The 19,049-nt window shown below is 41.9% G+C and overlaps 2 protein-coding genes and 1 long non-coding RNA gene across 3 annotated transcripts; 1 reads left to right on the top strand and 2 right to left on the bottom strand.

Annotated features, from left to right (window-relative positions):
* Positions 1-570: 570 nt before the first annotated feature.
* On the bottom strand, positions 571-2,064 carry LOC121585711. Its single transcript, XM_041902033.2, has 3 exons — positions 1,580-2,064; positions 1,409-1,447; positions 571-891 (listed from the first exon to the last, which is right to left on the bottom strand). Exons 1-3 carry the CDS (start codon positions 1,965-1,967, stop codon positions 695-697), a joined length of 624 nt encoding a protein of 207 aa, XP_041757967.2. The 5' UTR covers positions 1,968-2,064; the 3' UTR covers positions 571-694.
* A 1,331-nt stretch (positions 2,065-3,395) lies between these two features.
* On the bottom strand, positions 3,396-3,798 carry LOC121586056. The gene is made up of 3 exons (XR_006003907.1): positions 3,764-3,798; positions 3,546-3,596; positions 3,396-3,434 (listed from the first exon to the last, which is right to left on the bottom strand). It is a non-coding gene; the product is annotated as an uncharacterized LOC121586056 (long non-coding RNA).
* A 7,414-nt stretch (positions 3,799-11,212) lies between these two features.
* On the top strand, positions 11,213-19,044 carry LOC121562986 (casein kinase II subunit alpha-like). The gene is made up of 15 exons (XM_041875081.2): positions 11,213-11,319; positions 12,047-12,143; positions 12,380-12,456; positions 12,708-12,836; positions 12,980-13,091; positions 13,217-13,318; positions 14,138-14,188; positions 14,300-14,359; positions 14,684-14,767; positions 15,301-15,411; positions 15,635-15,736; positions 16,139-16,239; positions 16,677-16,825; positions 17,336-17,425; positions 17,758-19,044. The coding sequence occupies exons 4-15, from the start codon at positions 12,736-12,738 to the stop codon at positions 17,862-17,864; spliced, it is 1,170 nt and encodes a 389-aa protein (XP_041731015.1). The 5' UTR covers positions 11,213-11,319; positions 12,047-12,143; positions 12,380-12,456; positions 12,708-12,735; the 3' UTR covers positions 17,865-19,044.
* The last annotated feature ends 5 nt before the right edge of the window (positions 19,045-19,049 follow it).

Genomic DNA, 19,049 nt, shown 5'->3' with positions numbered 1-19,049 from the left:
AGCACAGCAGTTGATGTTGAAGCTGTGCCTCAGGCCACAGTACATGTGTTAGCAACAACTGCCTGTGTGCAAACAGCAAGGCTGATGTGTCAGAGCAGTCACCCCATGTCAACTCCAACACATGGGAGAGATCACTATAAAACCCTGTTGGAGGAGAGAAGTGTTTATGTCTGGAGAATTGCTGCAAAACCAAAAAGGTAACAGTGACATGTTCTGTCAACATATTTTTCTTCCGTTGTTGAATCACTGCCATATTATCTTTTATGCAAAGTTACCAAATGTTGTTTGTAATGGGCCAAGTTGGCAGTTGATGATTGGGTGAAGTTGAAATGTAGAACATATTTTGTGTAGAATGGTCATGTAATCCAAACAGTTTTGTAACACTGTAAGACATTCTGCCTTCAAACAATGTATTGTCTTTCCTTACAATTGTGAATTTGGATGTATACACAGCCTTTTATTGAATTACTTCTAATTACTACAACAAACAAGGCTTTTTGAGAGACCTTTATTTAATCAGATTGATCAGATCAGATTGGAGCCAAACATCTTATTTCCATTCACCCACAACTCAACTGTACTACCAGCAGTAAGACCAGGCACAGCTGCTGTCAGAATCCCATTTACTTCAAGATCACTTGGAGTGACAAATTGGTGGTAAATATCCACAGATGTACTGACATCTCTGTCATGATTACAAGTGTGAGAGGGGCTCTCTGCGGTCTGGTAGAGTCGGTGGAGCTTGAGGGAGACGACACGCGAGTGAGAGGCAGGGAGATTTACAGGCCCTGCAGGGTAGAGCTGAGCCAACTCTACCTGGAGGAAGCCTCTGGCACTGACAGGCTCCTGGCTGGGACCCCTGGCTGGGGCTCCTGGAGGCTAACCAAGTCACTAGAACACAGAGAAGACAACATGGAGAACACTCAGTATGATTTAAACAATTTGCTTGTGAGTGGTAAGATAAGAAGTCTGAAAACAGTGGTGTGTTGTTGAATGTGTAATATGGATGTCAGTTGACCTCCGGTAGGTAACACCTCTGGTCTGTTTCTACTTAGGTCTTAGAAGCAGTGGTCATATTTGTAACAGAAATTGTTATACAAAGTATTCACTGTGGTAATTTTTCTGATTCACCACATCAATTTAAATATTTTTGCAAAACAGGAAATATTTTCAGACCGGCTAGAGAACATTTGTGGGTTTCGCAATACGAGAAAGTGATATTTTCCTCACCAAAGTGTTTCCAGCACATATTTAGGTGGGTATAAATCATCTGCTGTTTCTCTGTATCTTTCCCTTACCAGAACACACAGTCCCTCTCTGGCTTACCATCTGAACATAAATGCTCAGTGACCTCAATGTTTTTACTGGGATTGTTTTACTGTTCATGGTGTGTTTTCTCTAAACCTACCTGCTGGGTTCGTCTCAGTGCTGACATCATCTCCGATTTCTGTGGGGATAGAAAGCAATCATTCAGATATTTTTCAATAATATAGGTTCAATAGTTAAAGAATTCTGCTGTGGAACTTCTTTTTTGTAAAGCCATAGTTTGGAATCACGGTAGAATAGAAGCCAGACGAACCTCTACTGTTGGCTTCATCAGTACCATTGGGTCTACCATTGACATTCTCCACACTGTCCAAGTCCTGCTGTTCTCCGGCTGTGTACAACACTCCATTCACTACACCCCTACGACTATCCCTACGTAGGGCCTGATCCGTGGCTGTGCCTGTGACCTCTTGGCTTTGGATATCTCTATCTCTACTGTCTAGACTGGTGTTCTCATCATTTTCACCTCCATTGACTCTAGTCCCCTGCTCTCCGGGCACACAGGCAGTACCCTGGCAGCCCACCATCACCCTCTCTTCACTGTTGAGATCAATGAGCACTCTGCTGGTTCTCTCCCTCTGAGTCTCTCTATCCAGCTCCTCGCTCCCATTGGTTGGATCCTGCCTGGAGGTTGTCTGCATGCTGTCCACATGGTCTGGGTTTATGGTTTTCCTTCCTGGAGGTTGTTTGTTATTTCCCTACATCACTTGGAGGAGGACTGTCAGTCTCGTCGCTGCTACTGTCATCTGTCACTGTATTGGGGATTAAGAGCCAGTTAGAACTATCAACTGATTTCCACATTTTGAATTTACTCTTTGTATGAAAATCTATGGATATGAATAAGTGCTATTGGTTTAATAGGTTTTTATTCTAAGTATGTTAATTCTATGTTTGTTTAAATACACTGTTGGCCAAGGACTTCATCAAGTAGATTCTGACATATCTTGAATCTCAATAGAGGGTTTAAAGGCTGCTACATAATTTATTTCGTCACTGTTGCTGCCTACAACAAGACAAGCCCAGGTGTGTCATTTTAAGTGTCTTACATAGTGTTAGTTACATGCCTATGGGATGCAATTATACTAGGGTGGAATTCTTACCAGCAGAATTATAGTCCTGTGCTACCTTACGCATTTCTGTTTGTGACGCTACATCAATTATCTAGCTACAATTTCTTTACATTACATTGATGTAAAACATGACATATCAGTTTGTGTAACCTTTGTCTTTGATCCCGGATAGTCATCATCCTCTGAAGAGAGATGAGAGAGAGAGAGAGAGAGAGAGAGAGAGAGAGAGAGAGAGAGAGAGAGAGAGAGAGAGAGAGAGAGAGCGAGAGAGATACAGACAGAGAGAGAGAGGTACAGACAGAGAGAGAGAGAGAGAGAGAGAGAGAGAGAGAGAGAGAGAGAGAGAGAGAGAGAGAGTCTATGACATCCACATTACCAGATTAATTTCCCCCTACGGATATTTCAGTCATAGATTATTTAGATATTTTGCTATACCTCTGCTTTCTGCTGAGTTACTTTCAGATCGTCCTGCATCTGTGGGACATTGAATAAAACAACTCTGAAAATGATATCGAAACTTCCTATACAACATTATTTTCAAACCATATTCCACACACCTGTAAGATCATCGGAGTTGCAATTCTCTTTGGATCTGGCATCTGAGTCTACAATATCGTATACATGATCAGATAATGATCAATAACACAAAAAGACATGATCAACCACATATCAATAACACTAACTACTGACTATTGATAACTTCCCAGCTCAACCTTCCCCACACTAACCTGTTAAATCAGCCGAGTTTGCAGCCTGCGTAACATTTGAGATTTCTGGAAGACAAATGATTGCGGAGTAATGATACACGTAATGTAACACATTGATTTCATTATAACAAAGTTTGACCGTTTGATTACAAACTAAACGTAATCAAAAACCTACCTGCAGAGTTCTCTGTTGGTCTTAAAGGACTTGGGCGTGCTGTTGAACACAATATTAAATTAGGTCAACATGGCAATAACAGATGCTAATTCGAAACATTTCCCTATTTTCACTAACCTGGGGTTGTAGCTGGTTTACCAAAGGTATTCTCAGGACCTGGGGGAAGTAGAAAAGGAAAATGGCAGATTGAGTTAATGAGTTTAAAAGCAACAAAATGAGGACAGATACAAAAATATATAAAGTGTGAAATATATATAAAGAACAGACCTTTGATTTCTCCCGAGGTGCTTTGAGTTTGGGGAGCGACGTCAAGGGCACCTGTAACAACATCTGAAAATGAGGTACCTTACAAACATCTTATTAGAATCTCACCACCTGTGATCATTCTTTGAAAACATGATTTCTCCATCAAGACTAACAACTGTTTGGGTCTCATCAGCACAATTCAATAAACACGTGCATTAGGATTTAGCCAACCTTCTCACCATTCAAAAAGCTTAACACATCCTCACTTCTGTCTGAAAAGGAAACAGTACCATTATTAATTTATTGAATCTCCATAACCTCAATAATATAATGTCATATACTGTATCAGACGTTTTCACCTCAGCAATAAAAGCAAGGTCATTGTTTTTGGCCAGTGTATGACACACTGAACAATTAACTGGAAAAGCTTACTCGAGCAAATTGCTACAGTATATGCTGATATATGATCCTTGTTTAGTGTAAATGAGGCTTACCTTTCATTGGTACCATGAACACAACAGCAACTAGTGCCAGAACTGACAGAGAACACAGGGAGCTACGAGAACAATAAAGAACATTTTCAGTTGAATGCATTCAGTTGTACAATTGACTAGTTCTCCCCCTTTACCTTCCCTTTTATTACGAAGATAGTTGTACGGTGTTAAATCTAATGCTTTGCAAGACTAATTCAAGACAATGCACAAAAATGTGAATTAAATGTAACATTATCTAAATGTTACGTTTTTATGAAGAATATATCAATCAAAGACGCCATGATGTAATAAAAAAAGTGACTTACAGCTTCATTGTGGGTCGAAGTCATCACATGAGTTCTCTATCTCTTTGCTAAAAGACCCATCAGAGGATTTATACCTGTCCTTCTAGCTGATTGGCCGGAACCACAGAGACAATAGACACAGACCCACTTCTATGAGATAGAATGGGGGCTGTGTCAGGTGTCTCTGCAGGAAACAGTGCATGACTGCGGGAACGTTTTTAAGATTGAGGAATCAGATGAGCATTTAAACAAAAAGGTTTACAGTTTACAAAGGACTAATTATAGTATCAGTCGACAAACAACTGACTGACTTAGAAGACAAAGACACCCAAGATGTGACTGTTCATTCAAGAGATGTACTAAACAAAGACCTTCTCTTTCTAGTCTATGTTGATTATAGGTGACTGGTTCCTGTGGTCAGTGATGCAAACAAAACATGCCTCTGGCATTTCCTTGTCATTGTTACAGCAATTTAGAAGAGGGTATGCCTACGCAATGAGTGGATTGATTGATACCGCACTCTGAAAGTGTAGCATAAGCATATACACTGTGTGTACAAACCTTGAGACAATTGAGAAATGGATTTGTGTATGTGTGCCATTCAGATGGTGAATGGTCAAGACAAAATATTGAACTGGGTATGGTAGTAGGTGTTAGGTGCACCGGTTTGAGTGTGTCAAGAACTGCACCGCTGCTGGGTTTTTTCACACTCAACAGTTTCCCTTGTGTATCAAGAACGGTCCACCACCCAAAGGACATCCAGACAACTAGACACAACTGTGGGAAGCATTGGAGTCAACATTGGCCAGCATCCCTGTTGAACACTTTCGACACCTTGTAGAGTCCATTCCCCTGACGAATTGAGGCTGTTCTGAGGGCATAAGTGGGTGCAACTCAATATTAGGAAGGTGTTCCTAATGTTTTGTACACTCAGTGTATGTTGTCCCTTAGCCATACTGACGAAAGATAATGTGTTTTCATTCTGTATTCAATATTTCTCTCTTTTCAAAGGCATTCTTCTTTGGTCGTTCAGAACAGCACCGTTTAATTGAAGGTTGAAAAACCCTCTGATACTGCCAATTACTTTAATGACTTTTTCATTGGCAAGATTAGAAAACGTAGGCATGACACGCCAACAACAAACTCTGAACCTTCATATCCATGCATATCTGCATTTGAATTCTGTAAAGTGAGTGTGGAAGAGGTGAAAAAAGTATTGCTGGGAAGCAAAAGTCATTCTGATACCCAAGAATAGCAAAGCACCCTTTACTGGTTCAAACAGCCGACCAATCAGCCTGCTACCCTTAGTAAACTTTTGAATAAAAAAAAATGTTTTTGACCAGGTACAATGCTATTTCACAGTAAACAAATTAACAACAGACTTTCAGCACACTTATAGGGAAGGACACTCAACATGTACGGCCCTGACACAAATGACTGATGATTGGCTGAAAGAAACTGATAATAAGAAGATTGTGGGAGCTGTTTTGTTAGACTTCCGTGCAGCTTTTGACATTATTGATCATAATATACTGCTGAAAAACATACGTGTTATGGCTTTACATCCCCTGCTATATCGTGGATTGAGAGCTACCTATCGAACAGAACACAGAGGGTTTTCTTTAATGGAAGCCTCTGTAGCATAAACAGGTAGAGTGTGGTATACCTCAAGGCAGCTGTCTTGGTCCTTTACTGTTTTTGATTTTTACTAACGATCTACCACTAGCCTTGAGTAAAGCCTGTGTGTCTATGTATGATGATGACTCAATGTTATACATGTCAGCTACCACAGCAAGTGAAATCACCGCAACACTTAACAAAGAGCTGCAGTCAGTTTTAAAATGGGTGGCTAGTAATAAGATAGTCCTAAATATATCAAAAACTAAAAGCATTGTATTTGGGACAAATAATTTACTAAACCCTAAACCGCAACTAAGTCTTGTAATTAATAATATGGCAATTGAGCAAGTTGAGGAGACTAAACTGCTTGTTGTAACCCTAGATTGTAAACTGACATGGTCAAAACATATTGATGCAACAGTTTCTAAGATGGGGAGAGGTACTGTATGTCCGTGATACAGTGTTGCTATGCTTTCTTGACATCACAATCAACCAAACAAGTCCGACAGGCCCTACAGATGTAGGGTCTTAATTTGATCACCTTGTTGCAGGATAACTTTTCTGCAATGCAGGACATTTAAATATTGTAGTGTATTTGAGGTTTAAAAGGCTTCTGTAGTTTGTAATTTCCACTTTGAAATTCCAAACTTGATTTTCCCTTAAGAAAAATGTATCAACCCCTACAAAAATGTCCATCAATTATTATTATAATAATAATTTACATTTTCTGTTGCTGCAGGATTACTTTTCTGCTGTAGCAAACAGGCTCAAATTAAGATCCTACATCTGTGGTTTTATCACACTTGGACTGCTGCCCAGTTACAGTATATGGTCAAGTGCTGCAAAGACGGACATAGGCAAAGTTTTTAAACTTTGTTTCCATTGAACATGCCATACAAATAAAGGCATTTAAATTAATTATATCAAGAGTGCCTTGGTCCTCCTTTCTCCTTAAATGGCTGAGGGCTAATATCAAGAACATGCATGCCAATTTCTCCTGACTCAAAGTAGAGGAGAGATTGACTGCATCACTACTTGTTTAGTGAGAGGTATTGAAGTGCTGAAAGCACTAAACTGTCTGTTCAAACAGCTAACACAGCTCAGACACCCATATATACCCCACAAGAAATGCCACCAGTGGTCTCTTCACAGTCCCTAAGTCCAGAACAGAGGCTGGGAAACACACAGTACTACGTAGAGCCATGACTACATGGAACTCTATTCCACATCAGGTAATTCAAGCTAGCAGTAAAATCAGATTTTTAAAAACCTGATAAAACAACACCTCATGACACAATGCGGACTGTGAAGAGACACACACTCACACACACACACACACACACACACACACACACATACATACACACTCTACACACACCCACACATTGTAATATTGTATTGTTGTAATATTGTACATTTTATATTATACATTTGTAAAGGTGGAGCAGTGCAAATGTGTACAGTGTACAATGTATTGGGTGATGTGTTGTTTTATTTATGATGAGACTATTGTTTTGTTGTGATGTGTTGTTTTGTTACTGTTTGGACCCCAGGAAGAGTAGCGGCTGCCTTGGCAGCAGCTAATGGGGATCCTAATCAAATACTAAATACTCATATTTTGGAGTTATGCATCATAGTTAGATGTCCATGGGTCCGGAACATCATACATACCTGGGGTGCATTCAGTTCCATTCAACCGTTGCTAGGTAGCGTGTCTGTTTGTACTGAACAAACCGTTTCCTCAAAACATTCTTCAACATTCTTGAACAGACTTTGAGGTACGCTTGCTCCGTTTGGAGGGTGTGGTGGGGTGTGGCTTGAAGCAATGAGGGACGAAAGGGCAGTGGAGCGTTCCCCAACCCACAACCCAACCCCTCCCTGTTTTTCAATTGGTCGTTCAGAGCAGCACCGTTTCCGTTGTGTGTTGTCCCTGTCTGGAACATCATTGGTCTTGTCCCAGTGAGAACACAGATTTATATTGGGTAAAAGAACTAAGGAGGAAGTACGACCATAGTCAATCAATCAACAATAATAATTTTAGTACAAATGTTTTTCTTTAACTTACAATCTGTAGAGAGCGATTAGATAGGTTCAGAATTTATGTGAAACATCACAGCACAGTTGAAAAATATATGGTACATGGAAATCATAAGAGGGCGGTTTATGGAGATAGGTGTGATGGACTGAGAGTAGCTGAGCGGTGGGTTTAAAAGCTCATGTTCTATAATAGTTATGACTGAAAACACGATTTATAACGTATAAGTACTATCTATATAGATGTAATGTATATCAAAATATCAAATGCCATGTAAAATGTGTGTAGGATGTACATGTAACAACAAAAGAAAAAGATGTAAAAACAAAGTTTGTTTGTCTTCCGAAGAGGGTGTGGAGGGGGTGGATGGGCCCAAAAAATGAAATAAAAAAGTAAGATGTGAAAGTGTAAGTATATACACCACCCCCTATCTAGTGTCAAAACTTCTGGCATGAGGTGCACAGTGAAAAAAATATATTAAATATGTTTAATATAATTAGGATTTGACAGAATTTGTCCAAGTGCATAGCGCCGCAAATCTGTCAGAGGAGGGGCAGATGGGGAGAGAGAACACGAGAAAGGAGCATTCTAGAGTGCTGGGTTAACTTCACCTGGGAAAGATGAGGTGTGCTATGTTATGTTGTCCCATCTTAGTGATGAGGCACTGGATAAGGTATTGGTGTTGTACAACAGAGTGTGGGAGGAGGGGAAACTACCATGCAGTTGGAAGGAGGCAGTAGTGGTACCAATCCGGAAGCCTGGGAAGGATCCAACGAAGCCAACAAGCTATCAGCCAATAGCTTTAACATCACATGTATGTAAGGTTATGGAACGTATTATTACGGAGAGGCTAACTTACTTCCTGGAGAGCAGAGGGCTAGTAACGCCACATCAGAGTGGGTTCAGGAAGGGTAGGGAAACTATGGATCCAGTGCTCTGCTTAGAAGCAGAGGTCAGGAAGGCTCAGGTGAACAAGGAGACTGTTGTAGCTGTCTTTATTGATGCGGAGAAGGCATATGATATGATGTGCATCAAGCTTGATATTATGGGGGTAGGAGGAAGAACGTACAACTGGATAAAGGATTTCCTGTTTGAAGGTCTATCCAGGTGAGGGTGGGGAAGTCTTTATCAGGCAGTTACTTGGTGGATAACGGTACACCACAGGGGAGCGGGATTAGTCCTCTGTTGTTCTCAATCATGATCAATTATATTTACTCTCAGGTACAGACGGATATAGGGAGGTCGTTATTTGCAGATGATGGGGCCCTATGGAAGAGGGGAAGAAATGTGCCATACATAGTCAGGAAGGTACAGGAAGCAATTGATGAGGTAGAGCGGTGGGCATTAATGTGGGGATTCAGGTTCTCTGTAGAGAAAACTCAAACAGTGTTCTTTACCAGGAGGAAGGTGGGAGATTAGGTATACTTGAGATTATCGGGGAGAAACTTGGAGAGGGTGGGGGCCTTCAGGTTCCTTGGGGTATACATTGACACTAGACTGACCTGGGCATAACACATTGAGAGAGTGGTGGGAAAGTGTAAGAAGGTGCTAAATGTGATGCGCTGTCTGACAGGGAAGGAGTGGGGGGCTGGGCGTTCCTCATTGAAGATCATGTACGTTGCATTGATCCGATCTGTAATAGACTATGGCAGTATAGCATATGGTTCGGCAGCCCGGACCTCACTGGAAAGGCTAGATGTCATACAGGGGCAAGGACTCAGAATATGTAGTGGGGCTGTTTCGGACGTCCCCAGTGGCTGCATTACAGGTGGAGATGGGGGATATGCCATTGCAGATTAGGAGACAGCAGCTGGCAATGAATTATTGGGTCATCCTACAAGGACATGGGGTGTCTCATCCTGCGAAAGGGATTTTACAGGCATGCTGGGAACATGAGCGAAGACAGAACACGAGCTTTGGGTGGGTGGGTAATACCCAGGCGAAGGAGATGGGACTGTATGGAAGGGAGTTTAGTCCAACGGTAGTTATTCCTGTAAATCAACAATGGCTACTCCCACCTCCAGTAGTCGATCTAGAAGTGTTGGAGAGACTACAAAAAGATAGGGAGGGTGTTGATCCATCTGATTTCTTTAAGAGACGTCTGGAAACTGTGTATCAGGATTTTGTGGCCATTTACACAGATGGTTCAAAAGATCCAAGGACAGGACGTACTGGGTCAGCATTTGTAGTGCAGGAATGTGGGGTAGAAGTCAGGAAACGTATTACAGATAATCTAGCTGTATATACGGCGGAGCTGATGGCCATACTGTTGGCCTTGCAGTGGGTGGAGGAAGTCAAACAAGACAGAGTAGTTATTTGCTCTGATTCATGTGCAGTGTTAATGAGTATGCTTTATGAGGTGCTACAAACCCATGGCAGGATTAAACAGATGGGTATTCAGATAAGATTTACTTGGGTCCCAGCCAATGTGGGGATGGAGGGGAACGAGGCACTAGATGAACAGGCTAAACAAGCACTTAATAGTGGGGATGTTGATGTTGAAGTTTCAATGAGCAACGCAGAGGCAAAAAGACTGATATATACAGTGATGGTGCAGAGATGGCAGGAGCAGTGGAATAGAGATAATAAGGGAAGGCATTTATTTCAAGTACAGAGGAAAGTCGGGGAGCGGAGGACGGCAGGAAGGGACAGAAGAGAAGAGGCTATTTTTACTAGATTAAGGGCGGGACACAGCCAGTTGAATAAGATATTAAATGTGATAGGAAAGCATCCAACAGGAAAGTGTGATTATTTTCAGGAAACAGAGACCATGGAGCATGTATTGCTACAGTGTGGGCAGTATCAGAGGGAAAGAGAGAGGATGAGATCTAGTATGAGGGAGAAGGGGATACAGGAAATTAGTTTAAAGAGTATATTGAGTAGAACGTCATTAGATATAGTCTCAAATATTTTGTTATCTTTTTTAAGAGCAACGGGGCTGGCAGGTAGGATTTAGTTTCTCCCTGTCTCTGGCCCATACTCCAGTACAGTAGGTGGCGGTAATGCACCATAACGTTGGATGCCAACCGCCAATAAACCCCACTGAAGAAGAAGAAGAAGAAGAAGAAGAAGAAGAAGAAGAAGAAGAAGAAGAAGAAGAAGAAGAAGAAGAAGAAGAAGAAGAAGAAGAAGAAGAAGAAGAAGAAGAAGAAGAAGAAGAAGAAGAAGAAGAAGAAGAAGAGACACAGAGTTTCTCACATTTAACCACTAGGTGTCAGTAAAGGTTTTCAGAGAAGTACAGCCTCATGTTTTCGCTCTCCCATTTTCCACACAAAGAAAGCACAGCGCCCCTCACAGGAATGGAGGTGCACATTGTCGCTAAACCAAGCATCGCCATATTGATATCCCAACAACGTTGAGAGGTAATTCACATTAGCTTATTTAGCTACGTAAAAGGGGCATTGTTTTGAGTCAACTTTGTATGTTATTGCATATAAGACTAATACTCTTAAAGCATACATAAGTCTGTTTAGCTTTACTACCATTAGCTAACAAGGTAGCCCACAGAATGTTAGCTAAGGCGTTGTCAGCCAGTTGCCTCGCTAACTCTATGCAATCCCATGTCACTTTTTTTGCTTCTGAAAACAAATACTATTTTGTAGCTTGCGGTAGCTAGCAATCTTCAACATATGTACGTCAGCTAATACTATTTACTGATTTACTAACATTTATAGATGAATACCTGCCCAGCAATGAATGTTTCGTGTATATAACTATAGCTAACATTTGCTTGTTAGTTAGCTAGCCGAGTAGTCCATCCGGTTTTGATGTGGTGGAGTTAAACATGGAAGCAGCTAGCGCGAGCTAGTTGGCTACCTGTGCAGGCCATGGCTCGTGCGTGTGTGACTGTCGCAAGGGAGTTTCACCAAAGATAATAAAACCGCGTTGGTCCCAGCCGGACAGTGTTTATCATAATGTAACTGCTTTGTGCACCGCAGATGTTGACACTTGACAGACCGCTACATAATACCATAGAAATAAAGAAAGATCGTAAGTAGCGACAGGTTTTTGAGTCAAGGCAGAGAGGTTGAGTTGAGACTCTTTGGCCAGGTATTGTACTAAATGAATCACATGTATGTCTTCCAACAGGGCATATGACAGTGGGAATCCTAGTGATGACTCTACTGTGCCCAGTGCCCCCTGATTAGACTGGTTGGATGTCCTCCTTAACAACTACAACAATTAGGTTTGTTGATTTTAGCTAGCTATTGTCTTAGAACACTTGAACCAGTAAAACTTTGACCAGTATAGCTCCGGTTTCCCGAACACAGATTAATTCAGTGGATAATTTCCATAGAGCATGCTTTTTAGTCCAGGACTGGTCTTAATCTGTGTCTGGGAAACCTGTCCATATCGTGATGGCTACCTGACCAAAATATGTAGCTATCCAACTAACATCTTCTTGTGTGTTTTATCCTGCAGCCTCTCTACCAAACCAACGTAGCATCAGCTCTGCAGCGACCCCACCTGTCACCTGCAGCTTGGAGGAAACCTCCAAGGTACCATTCACACGGTGATCAATCATTCACACGGTGATCAATCACACTGTCATATAGGCTTTCTGTACCAAGTCAAGCGAGACAGCAGTCAAATACCTGATGCCAAACAGAATGATTCATTAGTCTACATTACTTTGAATCAGTCACATAATTCTCCATCTATGGTTATAGATATTTCTTATATATGGATCTGCCTTGATATCATGTTTATGTTTTTATTATAATAGATGTATCTATTTTCTATGTCCCAGGTGATCCAGAGAACATCCTGTGTATAATATGTCCGGCTCTGTCCCAAGCCGCTCTCGAGTTTACCCTGATGTAAACACACAGAGGCCTCGGGAGTACTGGGACTACGAGTCCCATGTGGTGGAATGGGGGTACGTAGTGTGTGTGTGTGGTTCAAAAGCTGAACACATTATTTTCTGTTGCATGTTCTGGTATGTGTATTAGATTGTAGTTGGTGTTACCTAGCTGAAATTGTCAAGCCATCACATTGCTTGCCACTTCTCTGACTATGTAGGAACCAAGATGACTACCAGCTGGTGCGCAAACTAGGACGAGGCAAATACAGTGAGGTGTTTGAAGCCATAAATATCACCAACAATGAGAAGGTTGTTGTCAAAATACTCAAGGTTGGTACCATATTCATTGAATTGAATTTAGTATTGGCATTTTGTCCCCTAACTCAAATTTCTCTCATCTACAAAGAGACGTGCTGTATGAAGTCCTGATGGTATTTTGTTATGTTTGTCCATAGCCTGTCAAAAAGAAGAAAATCAAGAGAGAAATCAAGATTCTGGAGAACTTGCGAGGCGGTCCCAACATCATCTCACTGTTAGACATTGTCAAGGATCCTGTGGTGAGTAGAGCTCATGATCCTCTTTTCTGTAAGTCTGTCATTGATCACATCCTAGTGAAGTGTAAATCATGACACAACCACATGCCCATTTTTTTTGGTGCCTTTTTTACAATGGCTGTTGCTCAATCACTAAGCAGAAACAATGTGGTTCATATTCAGCTACCCCATCCAGAGTTTCCCCTAGGATTTTATCCAGCAGCGGTGGCAAAGTTAGCAGGGGTGAGGGGGCGTGGCCAATGGCGCTGTTTTAGAAGCCCTCCTCTTGGCCGCTTAGACAAAATGTTGCTGTTTTAAAGCTAATTTCCTGCAATTCTACATATATTTCTATGGGGCATAGAGAACATTTTACAGTTTTAAAGCTAGTTTCCTGAAATGATACACATTTTGTCATTGGGCTGAGAGAACAATTGCAGTTTCAATGCTAATTTCCTGCAATTCTACACATTTTGCTTATTCCTTGTTCTTATGCTAAATGAGTTGACTCAAACATTATAACAAAATCAATGCCATGACATTTTTTTAATTTTTTATTGTCCCTGACTGTCTAGTTTTTATTTTGGTGATTGTTAGTTCTCAAAGATGATCTTATTTAAAAAATATATTGCTCCATTATCTTTTCTACTTTACATCTGGTTTTAGTCATTTGAGTTTACACTGAAAACGTTTTACTATCCCACATTTTTATTTTTTTGTGGCCGGCCACGATTTAGCAGTGGCGGTGCACCTCTGCCAAATGCATATAGGGGAAACACTGCCATCCTTGTGTGTACTCTGGTTGAGGGTGAGTTATTGTAGTTCTGCCTTTTTATGTCTTCTCAGTCTCGAACTCCCGCGCTGGTTTTTGAGCATGTAAACAACACCGATTTCAAGGTGAGGAGAGAAACAAGGTTCATCTGTCTGTACAGAATTGTAATTAACGTTACATTCTGAACCAATGTCCAGCCATCTCATTTTGATATATTTTTTTTCTCTGTATTTCAGCAACTGTATCAAACTTTATCGGACTTCGACATACGGTTCTACATGTTTGAAATCTTGAAGGTAAGGGATGGTTTCAAAAAACGAATAAAGCAACACATCACAACGCCTCTCCCCGATGTGACCTACTTGTTGTGTGTATGTACTGACATGTATGTGTAACTAATAGATGCACACACATTACATGTTAATGTTTTTAAATGTATGTAAAGTATTTTGTCTGTAATGCCTTTTTCATTATGTGTTAGACCCCAGTAAGACTAGCTGTCGCCATTGGCTTCGGCTAATGGGGGTCTTAATAAATCAAATCAAATCTCAGATGCCAATGATACATCTCGCATTTAGACTACTGTTAGTTTAAACCATTACCTAATTGTTTATTCTCAGGCCCTTGACTACTGTCACAGTATGGGGATCATGCACAGAGATGTCAAGCCACACAATGTGATGATTGATCATGAACACAGAAAGGTATGGATTCCCTCTCCCACTTTCATTCATTGTTACTATAGATGCTATCACTACCATAACTCTGGCACCCCAATGGTGGAACAAGCTCCCTCACGACGCCAGAACAGCGGAGTCACTCACCACCTTCCGGAGACACTTGAAACCCCACCTCTTTAAGGAATACCTGGGATAGGATAAAGTAATCCTTCTACCCCACCTTACCCCACCCCAAAGAAAAAAAAAAGAAGAAAAAAAACATATTGTAAAGTGGTTATCCCACTGGCTATAAGGTGAATGCACCAATTTGTAAGTCACTCTGGATAAGAGCGTCTGCTAAATGACATAAATGTATAACTAACCAGCTGACTTTGTTAGCTGTTTTTGTTTCCTTATGGTTGCTTATTGTAAAGCGTCTTTGGGATTTAGAAAAGCCCTATATAAGACCTGTGTATTAATATTGTTATCATCATAGAATTAGGAATTAGAACTCAGAATTAGGAATTAGAACTTATTATGAACTCCAAACACAAGCAATAATGGGTGTTCTCTTGTAGCTCCGCCTGATCGACTGGGGCTTGGCAGAGTTCTACCACCCTAACCAGGAATACAATGTGAGAGTGGCCTCGCGCTACTTCAAAGGACCTGAGCTGCTGGTAGACTACCAGGTGAGACCACTCAATACAGTCTGAGAAGACTAGTTATAAACATGAAACTAACTAGGCTAGGTCTAGTTGGCCACAAATCTATAGTAGCATGTTGTTAATGCAGTTATAATAATGTAGTTATAAGCTGGTATAGTAATGTAGTCATTGTTGTTTTAAGCACGACTCTCTCTCTCTCTCCCTCTCTCTCTCTTCCTCTCTCTCCTTCCCTCTCTCTTTATTTCAGATGTATGATTACAGTTTAGACATGTGGAGTTTGGGCTGTATGTTGGCCAGCATGATCTTCAGGAAGGAGCCTTTCTTCCACGGACACGACAACTACGACCAGGTAGAATTGTCTCTCATGGTGCTAATCACAACGTCTTGATATTGAATCCCGATGCTACAGCCTCTACTACAACAGCACTGATTGTAACTATCAAGTGGATGTCTTGTTGCTCTCTTAGTTGCAACTTTCTGTAGGATTACAAGGAAGTCTTTTGGTTTGTCTCCAATCAGGAGAGAATAATTGAGTCTCTCGTAGTGTTGATGAACAACCATCAAACAATGTCTTGATCATGATGATGCTACGGTCTTTACAACAAGGCTGATGTTTGCTGTTTAGTGCATATCTCTAGCTCTCTTACTTGACTGCCAGTTGAATTCCAGATTTCTGTATATGCTTACAAGTAGGCCCTAGGCTTTTGTTTAGTTTGTCTTCTCTCTAAAATGTTATATTTCTGTTTTACAGCTCGTACGGATTGCTAAAGTCCTTGGCACAGAGGACTTGTATGACTACATCGACAAGTACAACATTGAACTAGACCCACGGTTTAATGACATTCTGGGCAGGTGAGAATAACCAACATTTCATTGTCAGATTACTTCAACAGAACTGGACTGCAGAATGTATTACTGAATGGTCCAAATACACAATGTGAATGTCAATTTATACCTGACCCCTGCCTTGAGTAATTCAGGTTATTAATGCCCAGATTATTGACCCATAGAAACAGAAAGAGTTGAACGGCAAAAGCCCCTCAGACCATGATAATTTGACAGTGCACTCATGGGTACAGTCAGTATGGCTACCAGTCCACACACAATGGAACGTTGACTTGAAGGAGCTTGTCTCTTTCTATCTATTGATTTGACTTTTTCCTTGTTTTGTCTCCTTTTCCTCCATACTTCTTTGTAAAGTGTCTTGAGAGAACTTTGTGAATCTACACTCTGAATAAATGTTGACTTGATTTTATGTATTGACATCTCTCTCCTGGTCCATTCTCCAGACACTCCCGTAAGAGGTGGGAGAGGTTTGTGCACAGTGAGAACCAGCACCTGGTGAGCACCGAGGCACTGGACTTCCTGGACAAGCTGCTGCGTTACGACCACAACGCCCGCCTCACCGCCCGGGAGGCCATGGAACACCCATACTTCTGTGAGTTTCCCCTCAACCTCCACTCAGATTTCTAGATATAAGCCTGCTGCATAAGACACCAAACTGAATGTTTAAGTGCTATAACCCTCAGATTGATCTTAATATTATTATGGTGCTCAATACAATAAACTGTTCGGAAATCACTTCTGTAGTTAGAAACCGATATTAGCATTCCTGCAACATTATTTTGTTGAAATTTGGTTTCTCGGTTGTGTCTCAGTTGAGTGAGTCGCCTTGAAGCTTGACTGGTTAGGGTCAAGAAGATCATTCTGAGAGAGATAACGAGAGAGTTGATCAGAGACGGCATGCTCAAGTGTTCTGGAAAGGAAAGAAAAGAAAGAAGGGATCTGGTCTGTTGTTCTTGACGTCAGAGAGGTTAAGTGTTATCATAGATGTCTGTGGATTGTGTTAATGAGTGTTGATTTAGAAGACGTCTGATTGTCTGTCTCGCTCTCGCTCTTTTCTCTCCTCTCTCTCTCTTTTCTCTCCTCTCACTCTCTCTGGTGCCAGACCCCATTGTTAAAGATCAGGGAAGGGGCAGCACTCCTGGCGGAATGGTTGCCAGCTCCACTCCAGTCAGCTCTTCCAGCATGATGGCAGGTAAGTCATCCAGCACTGCATTCTGAGGCCCGTAGGGCTATGGTCAAAAGTAGTGCACTATTTAGAGTATAGGGTGCCATTCAGGACGTAACCTCTGTGTCTCAACTCCCGGGAAAGATGTGCTGTTATTGTTACTCTTTGAACATTTTACATTGATTGAATGGTTTCCCAACACCACAGTTTTATTTGTGGAAATGACAATTTCTTACATTTCTCTCTCCCTCAGTACTCCTCCTGACCATAGATCACACTGCCCTCTTCTTTGACTTCCTGTCAGTAAGTGTTCTGACTGTAGGAGTCACTGGTGAGAATGTGTCCATTATCTCTTCTAGGCATCACCTCCACAAAGCCACTGGCTAACATCGCTGGATCACCGGTTATCTCTGCCCCCAACACTCTGGCCCCACAAGTCCCAGCAGCCGCCGGGGTACAGCCCTGAAACAACCACCTCCTCCCAGCGGCCGCCGGGGCACAGCCCTGAAACAACCACCTCCTCCCAGCGGCCGCCGGGGCACATCCCCCCTGAAACAACCACCTCCTCCCAGCGGCCGCCGGGGCACATCCCCCCCTGAAACCACCTACTCCCAGCGGGCGCCGGGGCACATCCCCCCCGAAACCACCACCACCTCCTCCCAGCAGCCGCCAGGGCACAGCCCTGAAACCACCTCCTCCTCCTCCCAGCAGCCGCTGGGGCACGGCCCTGAAACCACTTCCTCCTCCTCCCAGCTGCTGCCAGGGCAGAGCCCTGAAACCACCACCACCTCCTCCCAGCGGCTGCCGGGGCACAGCCCTGAAACCACCACCTCCTCCCAGCGGCCGCCAGGGCACAGCCCTGAAACAACCACCTCCTCATGGGACCTCCTCACCTGTGTTTGTTTGGTCCCGTGGTTCGGTTCAGCCCACCCCACCCTCTACTATGTGTTGGCCTGGCCCATGGGTTTCCTTTTTATTACATTGAGAAGAATGACAGAGAAAATATGTTGAAATTGCTTTTCCCTGTTCAGTTATATTTTGAGATCTGGACTTATTGTCGCACATGTCTGGATGATTGAAAGTAGTAAATAACTTTCATGGGGTTGGGTTATTTCACAAAATGCCAGTGGTCTAGGAATTCTAACACAATGTAGACATGATGAAGAACAGAATGGATAATAACATTAATTTTTTATGTCCCAAATATACAGTCTAGCTTGAAACAGTTTGTTTGGGGATTCCTGCTGTTGCAATACACTGAACCTGTAGACAACTTCCCAAAACGAGACAGGATTCTCTGATGTAGCCCCCACTTGGCAGTGCTGGATAGTTGCGCACACACTACTGTTAAGTGCAGAAGCTACCGGTGTTTTTGAAGTTGTTAGAAGCTATCATACTTGTATCTGTAGATTCTCTACAGTGACTTGTCAGGTTGCACGCACCAAATGCTGACTATCACAGGGTCAATAGTTTGCCAATTTGGTGTTACTTTTACTTCTGAATACATGTTTTGTTTTTTAATGCAGTCTCTTACGCATGATTTTGATTACATAGACAATTTTGTAACTTTTTGTTTTTATGTTGGGAGGAGTCTTATCACTTGCAAAAAAAATAATCTACTTCATAAATAAACAATTTTAAACAGGCAGAT

Source organism: Coregonus clupeaformis, unplaced genomic scaffold (assembly GCF_020615455.1).
Source record: "Coregonus clupeaformis isolate EN_2021a unplaced genomic scaffold, ASM2061545v1 scaf1819, whole genome shotgun sequence".
Taxonomy (NCBI): domain Eukaryota; kingdom Metazoa; phylum Chordata; class Actinopteri; order Salmoniformes; family Salmonidae; genus Coregonus; species Coregonus clupeaformis.
The sequence above is the reverse complement of the archived record's forward strand: the minus strand, read 5'-3'. Positions and strand labels throughout refer to the sequence as shown.